The sequence below is a fragment of the Adiantum capillus-veneris genome, chromosome 4 (assembly GCF_014529385.1).
Source record: "Adiantum capillus-veneris isolate H3 chromosome 4, ASM1452938v2, whole genome shotgun sequence".
In the NCBI taxonomy this organism is placed as follows: Eukaryota; Viridiplantae; Streptophyta; class Polypodiopsida; order Polypodiales; family Pteridaceae; genus Adiantum; species Adiantum capillus-veneris.
In genome coordinates this window covers 54424264-54445938 of record NC_140934.1, presented here as the reverse complement: position 1 = coordinate 54445938, position 21675 = coordinate 54424264, and the positions used below count along the sequence as shown (strand labels likewise).

The window sequence follows — 21675 nt, the reverse complement described above, 5'->3', positions numbered from 1 at the left end:
CTCTGTCGCAGGGACCAGATGGAGTGGACTCTCGACTCAGTGTTGGGGTGGTTACACACACAGGTCCTAGAGTTCTCTCACCACATGGGAGAACTAGGAGTTACAGACATGCTGCAGATTTTGTGGCCACTGGCCAAGTTTGCGGTGACCCCCCCCCCCCCCCCCCGATACAGCAGGATGTAGACACATTGTGGTCTACTTCTCTGCCGATACGCAGTGCTTTCCATGCTATGTACACATTCATGAGGACTCCTGGACAGAGGAGGTTGCTTTACGAACGGCTCGCTCTACTTGGGCTTGGGCTAGACACTCGTTGCAGTCACGTCTATCTAGAGGACGCTCGGATGCGGATTACTCCTCATCCAAGCCAACCTCGAAGATAGCACGTTTAGCTGCTGCGGCAATATGTGTTCTCTCTCACTCCCCATGAGGATCGTCTCATGAAATGTGCAGGGACTTGGTGGGCCCCAATTTCAGCGTCAGCGGGGCCGACTGCGTCAGGAGCTTCAGCGTTGCCTTGTGGGAGGAGAGATTGATCTCCTTATGCTTCAGGAGCACCATCTGTGTGTGAGCCGCATTAGACGTTGTGGTCAGCTCTTGCGTGGACGATATGATACTTTTTGGTCAGCTGCTTTTGGACCTGGAGGCATCCAGGGTGGGGTATGTATGACTATTGCGGATTCTCTACAGCAGGCCATTGTGGGCAGAGGGATTATTGTGCCAAGTAGGGCTCAGTGGATTACTATGCAGGTTCAGGGTTGCCTTGTGGGCTTCCTGAACATCTATGCGCCCAATGTGGCGAGTGCTCGGGCAGAGTTTTGGTCACAGATAGTTGAGTCTCTGCCGCAGGCAGAACACTGGTGCATAGGGGGAGACTTCAACATGTTGGAGGACCCTTCTGACAGGATTGGTGGTAGCCATGCTACTGTGCATGGAGTTGAGCTGGCAGCTTGGGAGAGGTTTTGTATGACTCTAAGGGTCTCGGATGTATGGCAACACTCTAGTTTTGTGAGGCCCCCAGACAGCCTTGCCTTCTCTCGTTCGGACCGTAGAGTGGGAGGAGTGAATCTATCGCGGATAGATCGCTTCTACACTAGTGACTACTTCAGTGACTTGGGAGGGACAGTTGGCATTCTGGCAGGGACTTCCTTCTCGGACCATGCACTAGTGATCCTCACAGTGGCAGACAGGCAGAGGAGTGGGAGCACGATGCTTCGCATCCCACAGAGGGTCTTGCTGGACTCTGCACTCACAGAGCGAGTAGAGGCTCTATGGACAGAGAGCTTGGACAGGCAGGATTCTCCTTCTGACAGAGTGGCCTCAGGACTAGCTCAGATTAGTCGTTTCTTTCTCCAGGAGTCTTTGACTCGCCGGGCTACAAACGAGAGAGGAGCAGCAGCGTCTCAGACGGGGCATTGCTTCATTGCAGAGGATGCAGGAGCAGCATCCAGACAGTCCTTGGTTGGAGGAGCACCTACATCGCTCGCCAGGAGCTTGTTAGCACAGAGGAGCGGCGACATGAGTTTGCTTTCCATCGACAGGCATCTCAGTGGACCTAGGTGGGCGACAGTGCCTGGTGCTTTCTTCGAGGCAGTGGGACCTCGGGATTCGCATGCCAAGGTCAATCAGTTGAGGAGGCCCGACGGGTCAGTTGCTCCTAAGCCCGAGGATATGCGTGCAGTTGCTATTGACTTTTACCGTGAGTTACTGTCTGCAGAGCCTCAGTCAGAGCGTCAGAATGCATGCAGGGAGCAGGTGTGGGCACAGATGCCTTGCCTTGTGACTGAGGAGATGTGTCAGAGGCTTGAGCTCCCACTACAGCTTGAGGAGATGCACACAGCTCTTAGTGCCCTCCCCCGTGGTAGCTGTCCAGGTGAGGATGGGTTGACTCCTAGTTTTTTCTTGGAGTACTGGGACTTCCTTGGCCCAGATCTCTGTAGTGCTTTTCAGTACATCTTGCACACAGGAGTGATGCCTGAGAGCATGAGTGAGGGCTTGATCTACCTCATTTCCAAGGAGGGTGGCTCCTCGGATGAGATTCGACAGTGGCGCCCCATCACCATCCTCAACTCAGCCTACAAAATTCTTGCCAAGGCTCTGAGTTTGAGGATCTAGCCACTTCTAGAGAGCCTTATACATGGGACTCAGACAGGTTTTATCAAGGAACGCAATATCCTTGACAACATCTTTACTTTTTGGGAGGCTTCTGTCCTAGCGCGGCTCCGGGGTGAGGACCTGGTAATTCTTCTTCTCGATTTTGAGAAGGCATACGACAAAGTTGATTGGGACTTTCTAGAGGGCACTCTACGCAGGATGGGCTTCTCAGATGCTTGGATCAGAGGGGTGTCAGCTCTGTACAGACATGCTCACAGTCAGGTACTTTTGGCAGGAGGTAGAGGTGATCGCTTCATGCTCAGACGTTTGGTTAGATAGGGCTGTCCTCTTGCCCCTTTCCTCTTTGTGTTCTATGCGGAGGCGATGAGCAGGTTTTTGGTGTCGCAACAGGTTGGTCTACGGGGCTTAGCACTCCCCATTTGGGGGGATGAGCTATTGGACGCTGAGTTTGCCGACGACTCAGCCTTGTACTTAGATGGCCAGGAGGTCAACCTTCACAGGTGTGAGCAGGCTTTGGAGACCTTCTGTTGTGCATCTGGCGCACTGATCAACTGGAGAAAGACAGTGGCTTTCTCGGTTGGTAGTGCTCCTATGCCCGATTGGATGCCAGGAGAGGGTTTTAGGTGGATTCCCCCAGGGACTGCAGTTCGGTACTTGGGTTGTCGGGTTGGTTTGGACTTGTCTCTCGAACAGCAGATGGCTCCCCTCCTCCTGTCTATCAAGAGGAAGTTGTTACACTCGAGCTCAACACGACTTTCTTTGGCTGGCAAAGTAGTAGTGGCCAACCAGGTGTTGTTGGCGACTATGTGGTACATCACTTCTTGCTGGATCTTCTCGAGTGCTTGTATCAGCTAGGTAGAGAGGTTGATCAAGAACTTCCTTTGGTCAGGATGTGACACTCAGATAGCCCGAGCCAAAGTGGCTTGGCAGGTCATCACTCTTCCTTGTTCACAGGGAGGGCTTGGGATCATTGACCCAGCACAGCAGAGCAGAGCAGAGCCCTTCTTGGTAAGTTCATAGTCACAGGACTTCTTCCAGGTGAGGAGCCTTGGAAGAGTTCTTGCTACAGCGGCTTCGTGCTAGGCTGCCTCAGGCTGGAGGCCCCTGGCGACCTTCGACCAGATGGATCTTCACAGAGATGCGCAGAGTTGGTTTGAGCAGGAGACTGGAGGACCGCTTCGCTGTGATTTTGCTTCGATCTTGGGAGCACTTGCAGCGAGGCCTAGAGCAGCGACATCCTACTTGCATGGAGGAGCGCCTACTACAGCCCCTTGTTGGAACCCCATGGTTAGCACTCAGAGAGGCCACTTGGTTGGTAGTCGGCCTCATGTTTCCTGGGGTCCCATGGCAGCGGGTCCAGAGCGCTCTTTAGGTGACTGGTTAGAGTTTTCAGGCTTGTTAGAGGAGGTGCAGGGTTTCCAGCTACAGGGCATGAGAGGGGTGCAGAGCATGTGCCAAGACATTTCAGAGGCAGTTCAAGCTGAGTGGCTCACACCGCTCGAGCCAGTAGCACCCAGGTGGATGGGAGCCTTCACATGACTGGAGGTTCTCATCTCAGTCCGGGCTTGCTCAGAGACTGTTCCATCCCTTTTCTTCGAGCTACAGGGTGAGGGACGCTTACAACGAGTTGCAGTAGAGGCCTTGCAGGTGGCAGAGTGCTGTTTTCAGAGGAGCCGAGTGGTGGGCATCTGTGGGAGGACTTGTGTCATCGATCCTGACCCAGCAGCTCTTGAGACTGGACACTGAAGACTGTGGGCTTGGGAGTGCTGTTCTCTGGCACAAGTACAGTGGGATCGTGGAGAGTGGCTTTGGAGGGACCCCTTCTCTTCTGCAGACCACCTAGGTGTCCCGTTCTTTCAGTACATTGTTCGACTGGGACGTCACATACTAGCAGCACAAAGAGAGGCCCGCCCCGTTGCAGCACCTCATTGGCAGGAGGACCGTCTCACAGCTGAGTTCTTGGCAGCCTTCTGGGAGAGGTTGTGGGACTCCAGACAGCCGAGGCGAGTCACCTTGTTTCAGTGGCTGGTCGCACACAGAGCTACAGCAGTTGGGAGCTGGCTTGTGCATAGTGGTCTCTTGGCCGCATATGCAGCTTGTGACCATCTTGTGGAGAGTCAGCGTCAGTGTCTTTGGGACTGTCCTTTCGCACAGCAGCTTAGAGTTCTTCGGCTGATGCCTGCTCTTTCCACGGCTCGCCAGTACACTTGGGGAGCAGCGGCTTGGTCCACCCTCATGGGCCCGGCACTTCAGTTTGAGCTATCTTCCACCAGCAGGATGATAGTGATGCAGGAGGGGCGACCTACACTCCAGCGTGCCATAGAGCTTACTCCACAGGAGTGGTGCAATGAGAGAGAGGAGTGTTGGGAGTTTATCAGTGGCCCGACACTCTGGTTCATCTGGCGGGCCGGTTGCTTCCGCATCTTTGAGGCTTGCCCTGTGCCACCAGCAGAGACTTCGCGACCTTTGGCTAGAGCTGATCCACACTCTCAGAGGACAGCTCGAGAGACTTCAGGGCAACTCTGACGGCATGCGAGAGCGCAGAGAGGCTTTCCTTCGACTATGGCGTCCTGGGCCTTTCTACACCATGGTCCAGGGTGTACTCCGATGGCACTACCGACCACTTGTGTGGCTTTTCCCTCCCCCCATTTCTTGATTTAGCCCCATTGTACATATGCTGGTTTTTCATTGGGAGAGTCCTCATCATGGTTGTTGTAGCCCTCTCTTGAAGAGGTGGTTGTAGCCCTATTGGCAGTTTCATTAACTAATAGAAGGATCTTTTTCTCGGAAAAAATAAAAAAAGAGAAAGTCAAGGAATGCCAAGCTCGTGATTTCCTGTATGACATGCAAGAAATGCTCGAATTGGCTAAGGATAGTATAAGAACGGCTCGTGATCGAGTCACTACTTATGCTAATCAAAAGAGATCTCCAAGGACTCTAGATGTGGGACAATGGATCTATCTGAAGATACCCAAGGATTCCAAGACTATGCGAACGGGAAAGCATTATAAGCTTTCAACTAGATATTGTGGTCCGTTCTTGATCACAAAGAAAATTGGCCAAGTTGCCTACAAACTGGCTCTTCCTTCGGATGTTAGTGTACATCCAGTGTTTCACGTCAGCCACCTTAAAGTGAAATTGGGCGAAGCCGACATTGTTGTGCCTGTCGAGGAAAATGTATGGCAAGATATGCAAACTGAGTATATTCCTCGAGAACCAGAAGCAGTTTTAGATCATCGTACCCGTCATTCATGTCAAAAGGCTTATGACGAGTACTTAATTAAATGGAAGGGTCAATTTGAAAGATTTGCTACTTGGGAATCCGTTAGAGCTTTGAAGGCTCAATATCCCCACTTCATTGATGAGGACATCAATGATTCTTATAGGGGGAAATATGTTATGTCCAGCTCACAGGGGAGGGGATCTAGCCCAGATGCCGTCGGGATGTTCGTCCAGTGTCCGGGCGGACGTAGTGTCAACACGGCCAGTGTGGCCGGCCATTATTATAAAAGGGAGGCCAAGGCCTCATTTGCAGTTATCGACCCCCATTGGCAGAGTGCCAATGGTTAGCCCGCGAGGCTAGGAGTGCGCGAGGTCACCTCGAGGAGGTGAGGCCGGGTGGTATGGGACGCCGGGTCTTACAGGTGTACGCCTACGTCCTCGGACGCTGGCCCCAGCTATGGTCGGGTGGTTCGTCCGACGTGTGTCTGTAGGCGGTCCGTGTAGCCGGGAGATCCTCCCTCGTTTTGTTTCAACAACCTTATCACAATTTAAAGTAAAGTCAGCACGGCCCGGCGTAGTTCCGTGCCCAGAGGTATTGGTCCCAAAATCTGACGCGCCTTTTGGTATTTATTTTTGTATTGATGAATTAGCAGAGTTACAATTTCCCGCAGGCCCTCTCTGCTCAGATGCTCATGAGAAAATTGAGGGGAGAAGTGACCTTGGGGTCATATTTAAAGGCCCTTGCCATTCAAACTCAAAAGCAATACATGAAAAGCTACAACTTAAAAACTAACGGCCCAAAAGCAGCCAACGAAAATCTGTACTGCCTACCACCTGGCATGTCAACGCAAAACACAGGGATTCGTACTGTTGCCACATCAGCATGCCAGCGCAATCTGCAAAAATGGGTACGGTTGTTCACGTTAGCATGTATGCGTGTTTCAGGGAGCGTCCGTACACTTTTACCACGTCACGGGACTGCCACATCATCAGTTGTGACGTACCCCCTTCTTGAAAGAATGTAATCGCCCTCGATTACGCGTGCAAAATCAGACATAAGCTATAAATGGGGACATCTAATAAAATTGGAACGATATAGAGAAGATTAGCATGGCCCCCGTGCAAGGATGACATGCACAAATCGAGAAATGGTCCAAATTTTTTCTGTGACAGACTTGGGCACCCCAAGTCGGAAATCGTGCACGACACACGAGAGAATCACTTAAAATACTTCACAACCTTATCACAATTTAAAGTAGAGTCAACACGACCTTGCGTAGTTCTGTGCCCAGAGGTACTGGCCCAAAATCTGGCGTCCCTTTTGGTATTTATTTTTATATTAATGAATCAACAGAGTTACAATTATCCGCGGGCCCTCTCTATTGGTATGCTTGTCAGCAAACTGAGGCAAGAAGTGGCCTTGGGGTCATATTTAAAGGCCCTTGGCAATTCAAACTCAAAAGCAGTACATGAAAAGGTACAACTAAAAAGCTACTGGCCCAAAAGCAGCCAGCGGAAATCATGAAAATCCGTACAGCTTGCCACGTGGCATGTCAGTGCAAAACACGGACTGCTGTTACGTTAGCATGCTAGCGCAATTTGCGGAAATCCGTACGGTTGTCCACGTCAGCATGTCAGAGGGTTTCGGGGAGCGTCCATACACTTTTGCCATGTCATCTATTTGTGTGTGTGTGTGTGTGTGTGTGTGTGAGAGAGAGAGAGAGAGAGAGAGAGAGAGAGAGAGAGAGAGAGAGAGAGAGAGAGAGAGAGAGAGAGAGAGAGAGAGAGAGAGAGAGTTGACAAGGCATGGTGGAGTTCCGAGTATTTCGCATTGGCCCCAAAGACTTGCATTATTTCTTTATTATTGCTTCGCAACCACCTCGAGGGTTCAAATATATATATATATATATATATATATATATATATATATATATATACTCAAGTTCAATTATTTGCAGATTTTGTTTGTGTGTTGCTATTGATTTCTCGCTTGGAGTGTCCAAGCCTATAACATAAGTCGTATTAGCGGACATGCAAATTTCACATTGTGAAGTTTTCACTGCAACCAGTTGATATTGTGGGAATTGCTCCTATTCTTAGTGGTGCGTATGCCCTATCACTACCTTTTTTATTGCAACAATTCTTTCTATTTAAGCTTTTTTCTAGTGTTAGTCTTCATCATGGTTGAGTTTGTCCAGAGTAATGACAGAAACTCAGTACGCTGAACTTTGTGTTCATGTATGCTCGTGTGTGCACATGTGTTGTGTGTTGTGTTGGGAGCATATGTTAGTACCTAGTTCTACACCCACTATTGGGCACTATACGTTACTATGCATGATGAACTTAAAGGTTATATTGTCTTATGGGTGACTGACTACCTTGAGTCTATAGGTGCACTTTCCTTCATAGGTGAATTTGGACGCTTCCTGGATTCATCTAGGTATATATGTATGACTCTGCACATTTGCGAGTGTGCAGACAGAATAAATAAACATATCACGGTCACACATCTTGTTTATGGTTCAAGGAAATTATCACCTGTTTCTGCTTGCTTTTGTTCTGATGTGTCGGATTTTTATCCTGAAGATTAAAGATAACACCAGTCCGTCACATTTTAATGCTCATATGGTTGTCAGGCTGACCTATGTGGAGCAAGAGCTGGCGAAAAAACGTGGCAGAGATCTAGGTATCAAATCAGAAGACAGCAAACCCCTTGAAGATGACCTTTATGTGATTCCCGAGCATCTCAAGGTAACAGTTTGATGCTGCTTAACGAACAGTTTGATGCTGCTTAACGAATTTAATATGAGACTTTGTAAGTGATACACGGTTGTATTTATCCCTGAGTTAGTTCCTATGATCATGGCAAAAAATATTTAAGACTTGATCATTTTATGTCTGAGTTCTGTCACTCTATAGATAATCAACGACTTGGTTGTTGTGAAGATAGTAAAAACCATTCTGTCAAAAGTCTATCAGAAGGAATATGGGTGGAGCTGGCTGTTGTGTACCTGAATTTATAGAGGGCGATATTTGAAGTGGTTGCCAGTTTCTATCGACAATTTATAACCTAGATGGTTGTGGCGGAATTCTGATTAACAGTAATCTGCTGCATGGATTTGCCAGGCACACACCACAGTGAGGCAAAGCCTTCAATTTGTGGCTTGTTCTGGTGTGCAGCAGTGGAGATTATACTTGGTGCGAGGACTTTGGCAGATGTTCCTAACAAGGGGCACTTTAATAGTCATGTAACCAACTCAAGCTCATAGGAAATTAAAGCAGGGCATAATGTGAATTCTGAAGAGTGGGTGAAATATGGCGGGACAAGGCTTAAAAATATATTGCTGCAAGGTCAGAAGAAAGCTTGGCGGTAGAAGTTACAATCGACCTTTGAAACTTGTCCATTTCAAGCAGTTAGGCTGACATGTGGACTCTGTTTGGAAGGGAGAGAATGTGATGATGGAAAGAGGCTTGAGACTTGCCTATATAGGTGTGCACTTTGTTTGTCATTGGGAAATATAAAGAAAGAAAGATAAATTAACGTCTCTTAGAGACCAATTAACTTGTCTTAGAGGCCAGATTGGCCCATTTGACCAGAACAGGGGTACAATTGATGATGATATCTCTCATTATAAAGTATTATGAAAAAGGAAAGCCTGAAAACCTAGCTAAAATAGAATATAATGTGGCTTGTGGCTATCCTGTGATCAAGAATAGAGCATGAGCGAAATTGCTATCGTTTCATATAAACATTCATTGTTTACTCAAACCTAATTTCAGAATGAGGTATGAAACGTGCAGGCAGAAGCTTGTGCAGTATAGCTTGTCTCCGTGGCAAACAAGTACTTTTAACCGAAGTCTGGTGAACACCATCACCCATCGCTATGAAGGCAGGATTCTACAAGCTGCAGTGGATGTTGAGGGAGAGGCGTCCTCAAGATCTTAAACCATCTGACTGAGGCTAGAGCCCTCTTGTGTGCTAAGTGAGTGCATGCTGTTGGCAAACTTTATTAAAAATCCATCTTAGCTCTCAAGGAACCAGCAGGGCCTGTTGGTCACCATGACCAGACAGCAAGAAAGGGTGTATAGTACTCCCATCAAGTAGTTCTTAAGAAAGAGGAAGCAATGATGCTTTACAGCATGCTCAATCCCACCTTCTAACCCTAATACTTGACTGCAGCATATGCGACATGAATTATAGTTCTTACAGTAAGTACAGTATGCAGTCATCATAGCAGAAACTGTGCAAACCTTACAAATTGCTTATTCAGTTGTGTGCCCAGCAAAATTACTCATTGCACCACCATTGAGCTCAAAAGAAAGGAAATGGCCATTGCGGTGTTGACTGAAAACCGATGAAATGGACTTGACTCTTGCAGCCTCTCTAGACCACCGTAATCTGTAAGAAACTTGTATCGATATTGCATATGTTCCAGATTGTATCCACGCTAAAAATGGAAATTGATGGAGGTTGGAATCGAGGGGAATGGATCACATGAAAGGAGGAATATTGACTGAGGATCACTCTCTTGAAATTTACCTCAATGTTGACAAGTCGCCTCCTCCAAGGCTCTGAAAAGATAGAGTTGGGCAACCCAGGGATTTGTTTTCCAGGATAAAGAGGGGGACTGAGGGGGAGAAGAGAGAGGAAGGGGTGTATAAATGAAGGAGAGAGATACAAGCGGCAGGGATAAGGTAGACGGGGGAACTGCTCAGAGGCAGGAAGAGGGTAAAACGACAAGTCTCTTGGTGGGCTCTCAGATTCATAAGGCACTGGAAGAGCAGGAGGATACATCAAGCCAAGGAGCAGCTTGAGGCATTGACCGGTGGTGGTTTTGAAGGTCTATTACAGATGCCTTAAGGTAGGACTACCTTGACGATTCTTTGAGACCTATCAAGTTGAACTCACAGAAGAGATATAGACTAGTAGGCTACCATCTACTGTGAAACATGTGGTTTAGCATTTTATACCTGATTACTTTTTTTTTTAGCAAAGCGGAAAAAATGATGAAATTGATCAATAATACAACTCAATTTTGCCCAGGTCCGTCGAAGGAACTCAGAGGAAAGCTCAACTCAATGGACCACAGGCATTGCGGAGGTTCAACTCCCCATAGAGTAAGAAATTGAAGGTTTATTGTGCTGCAGGGTATTGGTAGAGAAGAAGAGTAGAGAGATTTTTGCATTGTAGGAACAATTCCAAGAGACTCAAAAATCTATCAACTAGTCTTGAACTCAAGATCTGATACTCATGCAAAAAAAAAAATTCACCTCAATCAGAGAGAGAGACAACACAGTATTTAGAATCAAAATGGTGGATGCCCTTCTTAGGGATTTTCAATTAGTCATAACATACAAAAGATCCTAATAGATCTCGTTGTGAGTTTTGAATGTGGGTCACACTATCATAAGAACCACCATAGTATCGTATGGTTAATAGCTTTATGCCACTCTCATGATCAAACAATCATGCATGTGTTCTTTTGATCACCATATCATCATTATAAACAGGATGAATCCTTCTTTGCGTCTTTCTCTCTTGCAAGTGCCTTTAACGAATTACGTAGTGGGGGCGCCAGTCTTGGTCTCGGAAACTCATTAGTAGACATCTTGAATATCTCTGAGAAGTTCTTTATGTTCCGTAGGCGTTTCTGTATTAGGACTATTTTGTCGCTGTACCTGTTGCTTTTATAGAAAGTTTGCTAATCTATGTTTTCTTCCTTTCATTGTGCAGATTCAAGCTGAAAAATATTGAGGAAACAGAAGCAGCCAAAAAACAGTTGCAAGACAAAAGGCCTTTTGTAGGCAGAGGAAGGTAACAAGTGCCCAATGGAATAGAAGCAGGATCATACAGGCATGGATAGCTTGCATTGATGTTCTATCTCTAAAACCATCTGTTCTATTTCAACAGAATTCAATCAAACATCCCAGCTAGTTATAGTGCAGATTTTTCTCAAAGAGGACGAGAATACGCTGAAAAGCTTCGTAAAGGCAAGAAGTTTGGCATTTGGAATATTCCTTGTTCAGCACTGTTGATCTGATAGTTTAGTGAGTGTTTTTGGTTTAAATTGCAGACCATCCGCAAATGTACAAAATGAAGGATAGTTATGAAAGTGAAAGGGGACACGGAGAACATTCAACAGATGGAAATATGGCAAACCGGCGACAAGCTGCAACTGATGAAATTATGCTAGAGCGATTCCGCAAGCGGGAAAGAAGTAGATTGATGAGGCGTTAATGGACAGATTGGTTCTCGATGTTTATGGGCTATACTTGGTATGAGAAGATACATGCTTATTTGGCTACACTAGGGTTTAAGAATAGTCCAAGTGAGCACTTTTATGTCAAGCTTGGGGATGATGTATCACCCCATAAATTGTTCACACAGCCCAAGCGGGAAACGAGGTGAGATTTACCTGTTGGGTCCATGCGCTTGACCTCATGGATGCCTTGAAGTCAGAAAGCATTCTAAACCCCTCCAAGTTGTTCTCCTTGGGAATCTGATAACGGGTTATGGATCTTTCTTGGAGCATGTAAGAGCTCTTGTTATGCTGGACCATCTTGACATAGAAGTCTTAAATACCAAGGAGAGTTAAAAACAAGAGCCACTTTAAGTATGAAATTTGCTCATTGGTCACTTCTCCATCCTCACATTGGCTTAACTTGTGCATGTTATATATTCCGGACTGCTGATATGAGCTTTTCGGACATTGTAAACAAGCTTGCTTCAAAACATTAAGTTCAACAATTGACACTGTTAGTTCAAAAACATTTTTCAAGCATAATATTTTTTACATTTTACCATTTACATGGGGAGCCAATTAGTTGTTGTTATGCTTAGAATGCTGTCATTCTTTCTCTTGTGCAACTTGATTGCGGTGCTATAATTTGCCATCTTTGAAATTGTTTGATTCCTGGTTTAAGAAAAACAATCTTGAAGCTTGTATGTTGTGCCAAAAGGAAAGTAATCAATGATGTGAGAACCCTTACATAGCTGATGATGAACACATTTCTCTCTCTCTCTCTCTCTCTCTCTCCAAAAGGAAAGTAATCAATGATGTGAGAACCCTTACATAGCTGATGATGAACACATTTCTCTCTCTCTCTCTCTCTCTCTCTCTCTCTCTCTCTCTCTCTCAAACAATAAATGCTAGCATAGTCAAACCACCGTCACAGTCCAAGGGAGGGGGGGCTGCAGATCGTGGCCCTCCATTTATAGGCGATTAAAAGCCCTAACTTCTTGCCTAAAGCCGCTCGATGATTGGCACATCAGCAGATGGAACATGTTCTTTTCAAAGGCCAATCATTGGCGCACACATCTACGCCGCGTTACGTGGAAGGTCACTGTCAACTTCCGGAATCTGCCTGTAGCCGCTGTCAACATCGTGTAATCTGCTTGGAGTCGCTTTCTCTGCTCGTAATGCTCACACAGGTTGCTGTCGCTGGCCCCCCTCCCTTGGACTGTGACGGCCGGGAATGGTCGTTCGCTGACCATTCCCAGTTTAAATCAAGCTCCCGGCCTCCGCTGGTCGCCTTGAGAACGACCATTCCCTACACCTTATCTTTATGTCATTATTAGCCTTAGACTGTTTGTCAACTTAGAAACCTCGAATCTGAGAACCCACATGTTACCCTTCTACGCCTTCCTTTGTGCGTACCAACCTGGCTCTTTGATATTTATATTTCTGTAGGTCCACTTCTCGGGGCTTTTTGTCTTGGCAAATGGTATATATATTCAATGTGATTATCTACAAGGTTGGCAAGCGACACGTATCTCTATTGTTGGAAGCACACATATATTAATATGTGCTTATTAATGAAGTTTCTCTTTCCTTACTCTATATCAATTACTTCTCTACTTTTATAACTCACTAATAGGTAGGCTCACATTGGTTCATTGTGTGTAACCGACCTTTGCTCAAGTGCTCGTGTCATTTTTCTCCTCTTTACCTTTTGTCTTTGCAGTCAGTGTAGCGCATTGTCCTAGGAGGTGTGCATGTCCTTGCCCTTGTGCACTCTTGTTCTCCTTTGCTTGTGTGCCTAATTAAACATGTCACACTTGATTCTCAAGATATCACCCGGTTGTTTCTTTCGTATGTCTCAAGCATGTGTTTTGCAATTTCTTCAAACCTCTAGCTATTGCATCGCAGTCTAGACTAAGCCCTTAGCAGATGTCGTAGTTGCATAATAATTAAGAGTTGGGTATATTCAAAAGATAATCCTATTCCAAGCAAGAGCTAAGTGATTTTTTTTTCTTTTTCCCTTTTACATGCTCTTTTATGAGACTAGTTTTTATAGAGCGCTTTGTGTCCCCTCTAAGACTTTATAAAAGTCTGCGTTATCATCTACTAATAGATATGGAAAAACAATAAGAAAAAGTTTGTGGTATAGGAAGGGTGGATATTTAATTAGAAGTTGAAGAAAGAGATGGACCAAGCCAAGCCTTCCTTATTTTTGGCACCCTTGAGATGTATTGTTTTTGGTCTGCAACACTTGCTAGAGAAAGAGGAAAAGCTTTCTTATAAAATGGATTAACCTGGAGGTGTATGTATGTATTGAGGGATGAGGGAGTGGAGCTATAATTGTTAATGGATGTGAAACTATATACACACACAAGTACAACCATGATATGCAAAAGAACAGATAGCTCTTTCTAGTACCAAACTTGGGGAATCTATGGCATGCATGTTTGTTAGGGGTGAACTATGTCGTGGGATTGAGAAAACTTGTTCTAGCTCCCTCTTGTGGCCTAAGAGAGAGAGAGAGAGAGAGAGAGAGAGACAGAGAGAAACTCTCCGATGTACAAGTTAGATTACATGAACTAATAAACAGTTTCTAAATAATGGTCACTCTCTATACCTTCCATTCTTGTACGAGGCACAGGCTTTCAACACTAGTAGAACAACAGATCCTATTCAAGGATATGGGGCTTCAAAGAAGTGTAACCATCATACATACATACATGCATATATAGTAGTTTCATTATAAACCATCTTTTGCCATGATCTTAGTGTGACCACCATTTTACCCAAAAAAGCTTTTAAGGCCATTGAAGGGGCACACATGTTCTTGAGATCGAGTTGTCTAGGTGACCAATCAAACCTTCATGATGATTGTTCATCATCATCTGTTGGCGTCCATCTTTTGTTACATAAGCTCACATCCCATCAAAAGAAATTCCAATGAACGGCACAAAAACCCAATTGTAGGTATCAATCAACACTTCTTTGTTCTTTTACCCTAATGTGAAATACAAGTCTTGGAGGCCAAAACAAGAAAGTGTGTTTAGATTTACAAATCAAAATCAAGTTGAAATGAGCCTGTATAGTTTGAAGTGATTAATACAAGTCACTATTTCTTCACATCATAAGGAATAGTGATCAAACATTGATCGAACAAAGAGGGTGTTCTGAGAGAGTAACTATCCATGCTTGCACATGACATAGAGAGAGTAGGAATTATATTTTTAACACTTTGTTCTAGTGCTTGAAAACCCCCTTGTTTAGTCTAATACACCTACATTATCAAAATTTACTTCCAAATGTGAAGGTGAGAAAATTTACAAAGTGTAGGGAAATTTAGTGTAGAAACCTTGAAATATGCTCAATTACATATGCCTTGATCTTCATCTTTTGAAAATATAAAAAAGCCTTTGAATCATTCCTTGCACAACAAATGAAGCATCTACACAATGACTTTTTCCGTGACACCCAAAATTTCTTTCCCTCATTTGATTGAAAACCTCTTTGAAATATAGCATCTAGAAGTGATATATACAGTAGCACATATAACATGCTTTCAACTCCGAACAAAGTATGGTTTTTGTGCCTTGAAGGATCTTAGTGATAGCTGCACTGAAGGATAAGCGCTCTTGAATCTTTGGTAGACCTCAGCCTATCACATCATAAATGTCCAAGTTAAAGCTCAACCTTTCACATCAAAATAGTCCAAACTTTTTGAGGAAAATTCATACATTCGAAATAGTACCAAAGTTGGGGGAAGAGAGTACTGGAATAGCATTTAGATCCTAATTTGGTACTAGCTAGCACAAATATGGTATTCCAAAAGATTCCATTGGTACTTTGTACCAATTTGGTACTATTGAGTACCAAACTTGATTTACATTGACCCTTGCAACATCATTTAGAGAAATTTTGTTACTATAAGAGGTATAATTAAAATCAAAATTCCAATGATGGTAAATATAAAAACCCTACGTAAAACCACTGCTAAGATGAGACCAACAAAGTTGGTATTGGGTAGAGGATTGGGTAGTATAAATGAGCACCAAATTTGTTGCAATATTGCAACCATTAATACTACACATGGTTCGAATACATACTTTTTGCAAACACTTTGGTACTCTAGAGTTCCATTTTCATGCATGGGAGTAGCAAAATTGGTGTTATAGATGGGATTGGAAACTAATCCTTTATTCTCTTAGTACAATATAGAACTACCAAATTTGGTATAAGTGTTTTTGCAAACAAAAATCCTTCTTGAAAGAGAAAAGAAAACACATTATCACCCATCTAAATACCCACAAGGGTATAAGAACCTTCATTGTAGTGGTAAGAGATCTTTAGACATCTATATGATATAAGGCCTAGTTGTAGATATAATAGATGAGATAGAGAAAAAGCTAATGTATACTTTCATGAAATGCTTGTGAAGGCCATTGTAGGCTAATTCTCAGTCAAGAATGTGTTGCTACCATGTGGTACTTAGTTAGAGCGCAATCTCTAAGTCATATGGAATTTCTTCTAGGCGATCAAGATAAAGGAGGAGGTAAAAGAAAAGATACAAGGTGCCCAAGTTTGTGCAATTGTACTCAATTTTTTCTGCATATAGTTATGTTATATCTCGATGATCATGTGTAGTTAAGACACGTGAAGCAAAAAAATCCTAGAAAATAGGGTACCTTAAAATTTGAGTCACCAAAGTGCTCTCAAGGACATTCAGTTTTTCATAATCACAAATTAATGGATAAATTCACCATGAGAAGAACATAGTTTCTTAAAGGCCCCAGAGGAGCTTCTTAAGACACAAGTCGACATCCACCTTATAAGGATAGTTGTGTCAGGTATGAGGTATTTAAAAAGGTTCAAGTTATGTGGAATGACATGAAAGAAGATGCATCTACTTGGGAACGTTGTTACGTGCACCTTGTAGCTCTCCTTTTACCTTCTCCTTTAGTTCTACAACTTAGAATAACTCCATTTTACATAATCATGATATAAAGACTATTCTCTAAATACATACCACATGGTACCAACACATCATAACTCATCATTGACCAATAGAATTCAATGGTCTTCACAAGCATTTCATGATAGTATGCATTAGCTTTATCTCTATCTCATTCGCCCATGTACGAGTAGGCCACTAGTATATGGAGATGTCCAATGAAGATTGTTCGCCACTACGGATAAAGATTCTTACACTGTTGTGGTGTCTAGATAAGTTAAGAACATAATATTATCTCCCCCTATTTCAAGTAGAATTTTTGTCTTAAAAACCACTTATCCTTGGCAATCTATGCACTAGTTTTACATGTTCAATATTAAAACCTTAGACCAAGCTAGGCATACGAGCATGTCAGTTTCGTGTATCATTACAAGAAATTTGATGCATCACACTGATTATGATTGATATGCATAAAAGGTTTATGCAATAGTATGGGAGTTTGCATTACTGGGTGGTTACACATACATGAGTCTTGGTTTTCAGAAACTATTACGTTCATGAAAAAGCAACAATTTAAATTAGTGCGGGAATATGTGTGCATGAGAACATAAAAAAGTATCAAGAGGCCAAACTTTTATGAGTCAAGTTTCCTAGTCACTCATCATCTTTGTAGTTTCATGTTTATCCACATAGCCATTGTTTTATGTTTTAATATCATTCTTTTATTTTTCTTAAATTTTAAATAATGTTCTTTAATTTTTATTCACAAGAAAAATAGAGGGAAATACCAAAATTTGAATTTTTAAGCGCTAAAGCGGGGTATGGTACTAAACCCGACAATTTTAGCGATAATATACGCAATAATATGAGCGATATATATGCAATAATATTTAAAATTCAAAAAAATGTCTTCCTACCTCCCTCTCTGCTCTTTGGCCAACCCATTTTGGACTCTCTCTCTCTACAAAACGTGGTAAAAGGTCGAGGTAAACATTTTGAGATTTTCATACTATATTTTCCTCTTGAGTGCTTCCAATGCATCATAGTACTTTATCCGGAGTTTCTTGTCTGCTTCGGCCAAGAACTACAGGTCAATAGGAGTGTTGAGCTCCATTAATGTGTAGCCCACGAACCCGGCTCGAAGGTTCTCCACCACAAGACCAAAGATCTTGGATTTGAAAGTAAAAAATCCTATGTAGAAGGCCTCCTCATATGTTTGCATGGTTTCCCTCAAGGAATGCCATCCATGGTGCGTTAGTCAAAAGCATATTGGCAATTTTGATGAAAATGATGCATGCCAGATACGAGATTCTCTTGAAGACTTCTAATGCTTTTGAGAGTGTCTGGATCATGTGGTCCTCTGTAGCTCTAGCTTTCAGGAGACTCAATGTAGTTGAGCTAGATCAGGTGTTTCTTTAAGATCATCTGATGGATGCTCCAACCACGCACTCTTGGCACTAGGAAAAAGGTCTTTCACACCATGGAGTTCTTTCTAGATATCTTTAGTTTCCAACTCTATGTTGACCTTACATGCTTTTTTGGCTTCATCAATGAAGCTATCTATTGGCCCTTGTTCTGCTTCTAGCTCAAATTTAGAGGGTTCTGGGGCCACTATTGTTGGATCTATATCTTCTTCTAGCTGTAAAAACTATGGTTCCCCAGTCACCTTTGGCATAAAAAAGAGAGAAAGCTCTCTCCACTGCATCTGTTCTAATTTCAGTTCTTTTTCTAGGTCTTTGGTCCACTTTTTGAGTGCTTGATAGGCTAGGTTAGGGCCTTGCAGTGTTTGCACTTGCTTGTCTAGGAGCTTGTTCTGACCTTTCAGTCTAGCTTCAGCTTAGGTGGCTTGAAGATTAGCTACTTCAAGCTGGGTTGTAGCCACTGAGCATGTGCACTTGTATCCAATACAATAGCTTGTGCTTCTTGTAGCTTCTTCTCATTGACTTTATGTGCCATAGTCAGTTGTTCTACTAGCTCAATCATGGTCTTCAACTCCTTCAAATACTAGCTGGTGGCCTCTTTCAAACTAGCCATATCCACCTAGGATTTCTTAGATATGGAGATGTATTACAAATGCATTCGCTACTTCTATCCTTGCAATGAGGTGTTTTTTGGCTCTCCTTGCTTTCCTTGCTCTTTTTCAGCAGGTGTCTCTTCTTTGGGCATCTCTCTCTTTTTTTTTTTTTTGAATGTCCTCTTGTGATGGAGGTTCCTCTTGTAATGGAGGTTCTTGGGTAGCTTTGTCTATCTTTAAATCTTCTTGCTTGTCCATTGGCATGTCTTCGTCTTTTTGTGCTTTAATTGTGCCTGCAGTTGTTGGCACTAGATCTTCCTTAAGCTCTTCTTTGGTTCCCTCTAGTGCTGTTTGTTCAACTTTGGTTTTCTCAGTGGGAGGTGGAGTGGGTACTTTGTAGTAGCTGGTGAGGGTGGTAGATCCTCATGCTGTGTAGTGGGAAAGTCAAAGGTTTTGACTTCTTCATGAGCCCTTTTCATCTCCTCTTTGTGATAAATCTTCTCTAGTCCTACAAGGAGATCTTTGCCATTACATGTAAAGGAGGTGTTAATTCATACACAATTGCAAAAAAAGAAAACTTCACATTCTAATTTTCATCTTCCTCAAACAATTAGTGCCTCAGTCTATAAGCTAATGGCATTGCCTGCATTGGGTGCGCCCTGGATGTTGATGCCAATGAGGACATTGATGAATTGGTTTTTCCCATGTTTGTTATTCCTAGTTTGTCCTACACTACTTTGAGCTCCTCTTCCATTGGAAGTGTCTCCTAATACCTAGCTACATCATTGTAGATAATTGCAAGTGCACTGGCTGGATCTACAAACGCAACTTCTAACACATGGGCATCTATCACAGAGTACTTGTTGTGCTCGGGGTCTATGATGGAATTATCCTCTTCTAGATTCTATGCCACTATGGCAAGGCAATGGTCCTCTTGCAAGTCAAAAAGCTCCATGATATCATTGAGCATTACGTACTGTAAATCACCAATCGAGATGGTAGGAAGGACACTTGTAGGCAGAGCACCTTCTGGAAGTTGTACACCCTTCAAAACTTGTAAGGATCCATTTCGATGAGGCACCAACTCGTCACCCCTGATAGATGGACCATTGCCCTATGCCTCCTCCATTGCATCCACATTCTCTCCCAAAATAATATGCATGTATAGAATGAAACGTACATACTATTCAGTCATCCGACATTTGCGGTTATGCAAGGTGTATTTGATGTCATTTCAAAGAGTTGCGTCAGAATCTTCAACCAACTCCTAGATAAAATGTATTTCTTTGAGGGATCAAAACTTATGGTCTTCGTATGTATAAAACGTATTCCCTACATCTCAACTATTCTGCTACTAGCAGTCTGTTGCTGGTAGGTGTGCTCAAATTCTACGAGGAAGTTGTGCCCGACAACTATCCACTCTTGTAACAAGAACTCTGGATTAAATGTTGGCTTTATTTTTGCCTTGCGATGATGGAGGCCTATATGATGAAGCTGACCCGAGGTTGCAGTCTACCTACTAATTTAGGACTTGATAAATTAGGATAATATTTGGTAAAAATTAAACTCACTCTTTGGGCTTTAAAACTTCCACCTCCTATGAAAAACCTTAGCATAGTGCTTTGAAGGTGCAAATAAGCTTGCTTGCCATACCCCTAAGTTTTAGAACAGCCCATAGTGGGGCCATCAACTTATCATGCACCTCAAGCCCTTTCCACTGCGAATGTATTCTACAGTTGTTCATCATATCCTTGGCCATAATAGCCCAAGTCTTTTCTTACTTAGCAAGGGATACCACAAACTTGGCACATTGAGCCTCCGCATGAGTGCTAGGGTTAAAGATCCCAAGCCCTCCCTACTCTACAGGTCTCGCAATTGACTCCCATTTTGCCCATTGCCAAGGCGTTGCATCTTTAGTGTTGTTCTTCCAAATAAATCTCTTTATTGGTTTCAAAAACTCTTTCCAATTTCACTTTGCTAGCTTAAACAACGTCCCATTGAAAGCTATATATGCCAGCATAAATGAATTGATAGCATTCACTCTGCTCAAGAAGGGAAGAAGCACATATTCCCATCTTTGCATCTTAATCTTGACTTGCTCCATAACCCACAAGAACCTCTGTTTGTGAGAAATTTCCACCCCTTGAGGGGCTCATAGATTTCGGAATACCTTTCCTTTGGACACTATCTCTCCGGTCCACAAAGATGAATCAAATGAGTCGTTCTCAGATAGAGAGATCAATCTAGATTTTTCAATACTACACTTTGATCCTGAGGCTAGGGCAAATTTTTGCAAGAGTTATTCTAATGACTTGAGCTTAGCACAATTACTTTATTTTTTAAATTCCTATAATTGCTCTCAATCATCTCCTTTTTCATGTACCTCTTGTCAACGCTTCCTGGAATACAATTACCCTTCCTTGACTTGTACCTATGATTGAGATAATTAGTCAGCAATTACCCTTGCTCTTTTATGGACTTTCCTCTTTTTTTCCCAAGCCTTGACCGGGTTGGTCCATTAGTACTTAATCAATTCCACTTGTTCTCTTTTTATTTTCCCTAGTCTTAAGTGGCCAATTTAAGTTGGAAAATACTTTTAGAAGGTTAGAAATTAATTAATGTTATCAGTTCCTTCTTGCTCCCCTACTTAGCCTTCAAAGGGCCCTTGCTTAAGCTAGCCAAGTGCAACTGGAAATAGTTCTTGAAGCCAATTAAGAGATTCATGTGGATGAAGAACAATAAACGCTCAGCGTCCTGGAAGTGGGCTAAATGGGAGATCACATCCAGACCAGTGGAGCAAGGTGGTCTTGGGATCCTTAATCCTAGCATTCATGTGGAAGCCCTCCACACAAAGTTTATGGTTGTGCTCGCAAAACAAGACTAGGTGTTGGCTATTATGGCTATGGAGATGATGAATAGCTCTAAGATACGCTCAGAAGGTGGCCTGTGGAAGGTCTTGAAGTCCACGACAAGTTGCTTGCCTCTTGGTGGGCCATTCTCAAACCTGAGGGTATGACAAATGAACTCGCTCAAAAATGCAATAGGGCCATGAAGTCCTTGGAATGGGGAGAGTTGTTTAGGTACTTTCATAATTCTATAACTCAATGGTCCCCTTAGCTCTCCAAGACCGAAGCATC

At 43.4% G+C, this 21675-nt stretch overlaps 1 protein-coding gene and 1 non-coding gene across 7 annotated transcripts in view; both read left to right on the top strand.

The window, feature by feature from the left end:
* LOC147459183 (integrator complex subunit-like protein) overlaps positions 1–12143 on the top strand; it is a 99028-nt gene extending 86885 nt beyond the window's left edge. For 3 of the 6 annotated variants that reach the window (XM_086510500.1, XM_086510501.1, XM_086510499.1), the window contains 6 exons: positions 7729–7777; positions 7974–8088; positions 10382–10455; positions 11072–11152; positions 11249–11328; positions 11412–12143. In XM_086510500.1, the coding sequence (XP_086366626.1) occupies positions 7729–7777; positions 7974–8088; positions 10382–10455; positions 11072–11152; positions 11249–11328; positions 11412–11575 (563 nt within the window). In that variant the 3' untranslated portion in view covers positions 11576–12143. The remainder of the gene's footprint in view (positions 1–7728; positions 7778–7973; positions 8089–10381; positions 10456–11071; positions 11153–11248; positions 11329–11411) is intronic. The other 3 variants (XM_086510498.1, XM_086510497.1, XM_086510502.1) reach the window with 1 other exon arrangement.
* Positions 6397–6500, top strand: LOC147459184 (U6 spliceosomal RNA). Its single transcript, XR_015188009.1, has one exon. It is a non-coding gene; the product is annotated as a U6 spliceosomal RNA (small nuclear RNA).
* Positions 12144–21675: the final 9532 nt, after the last annotated feature.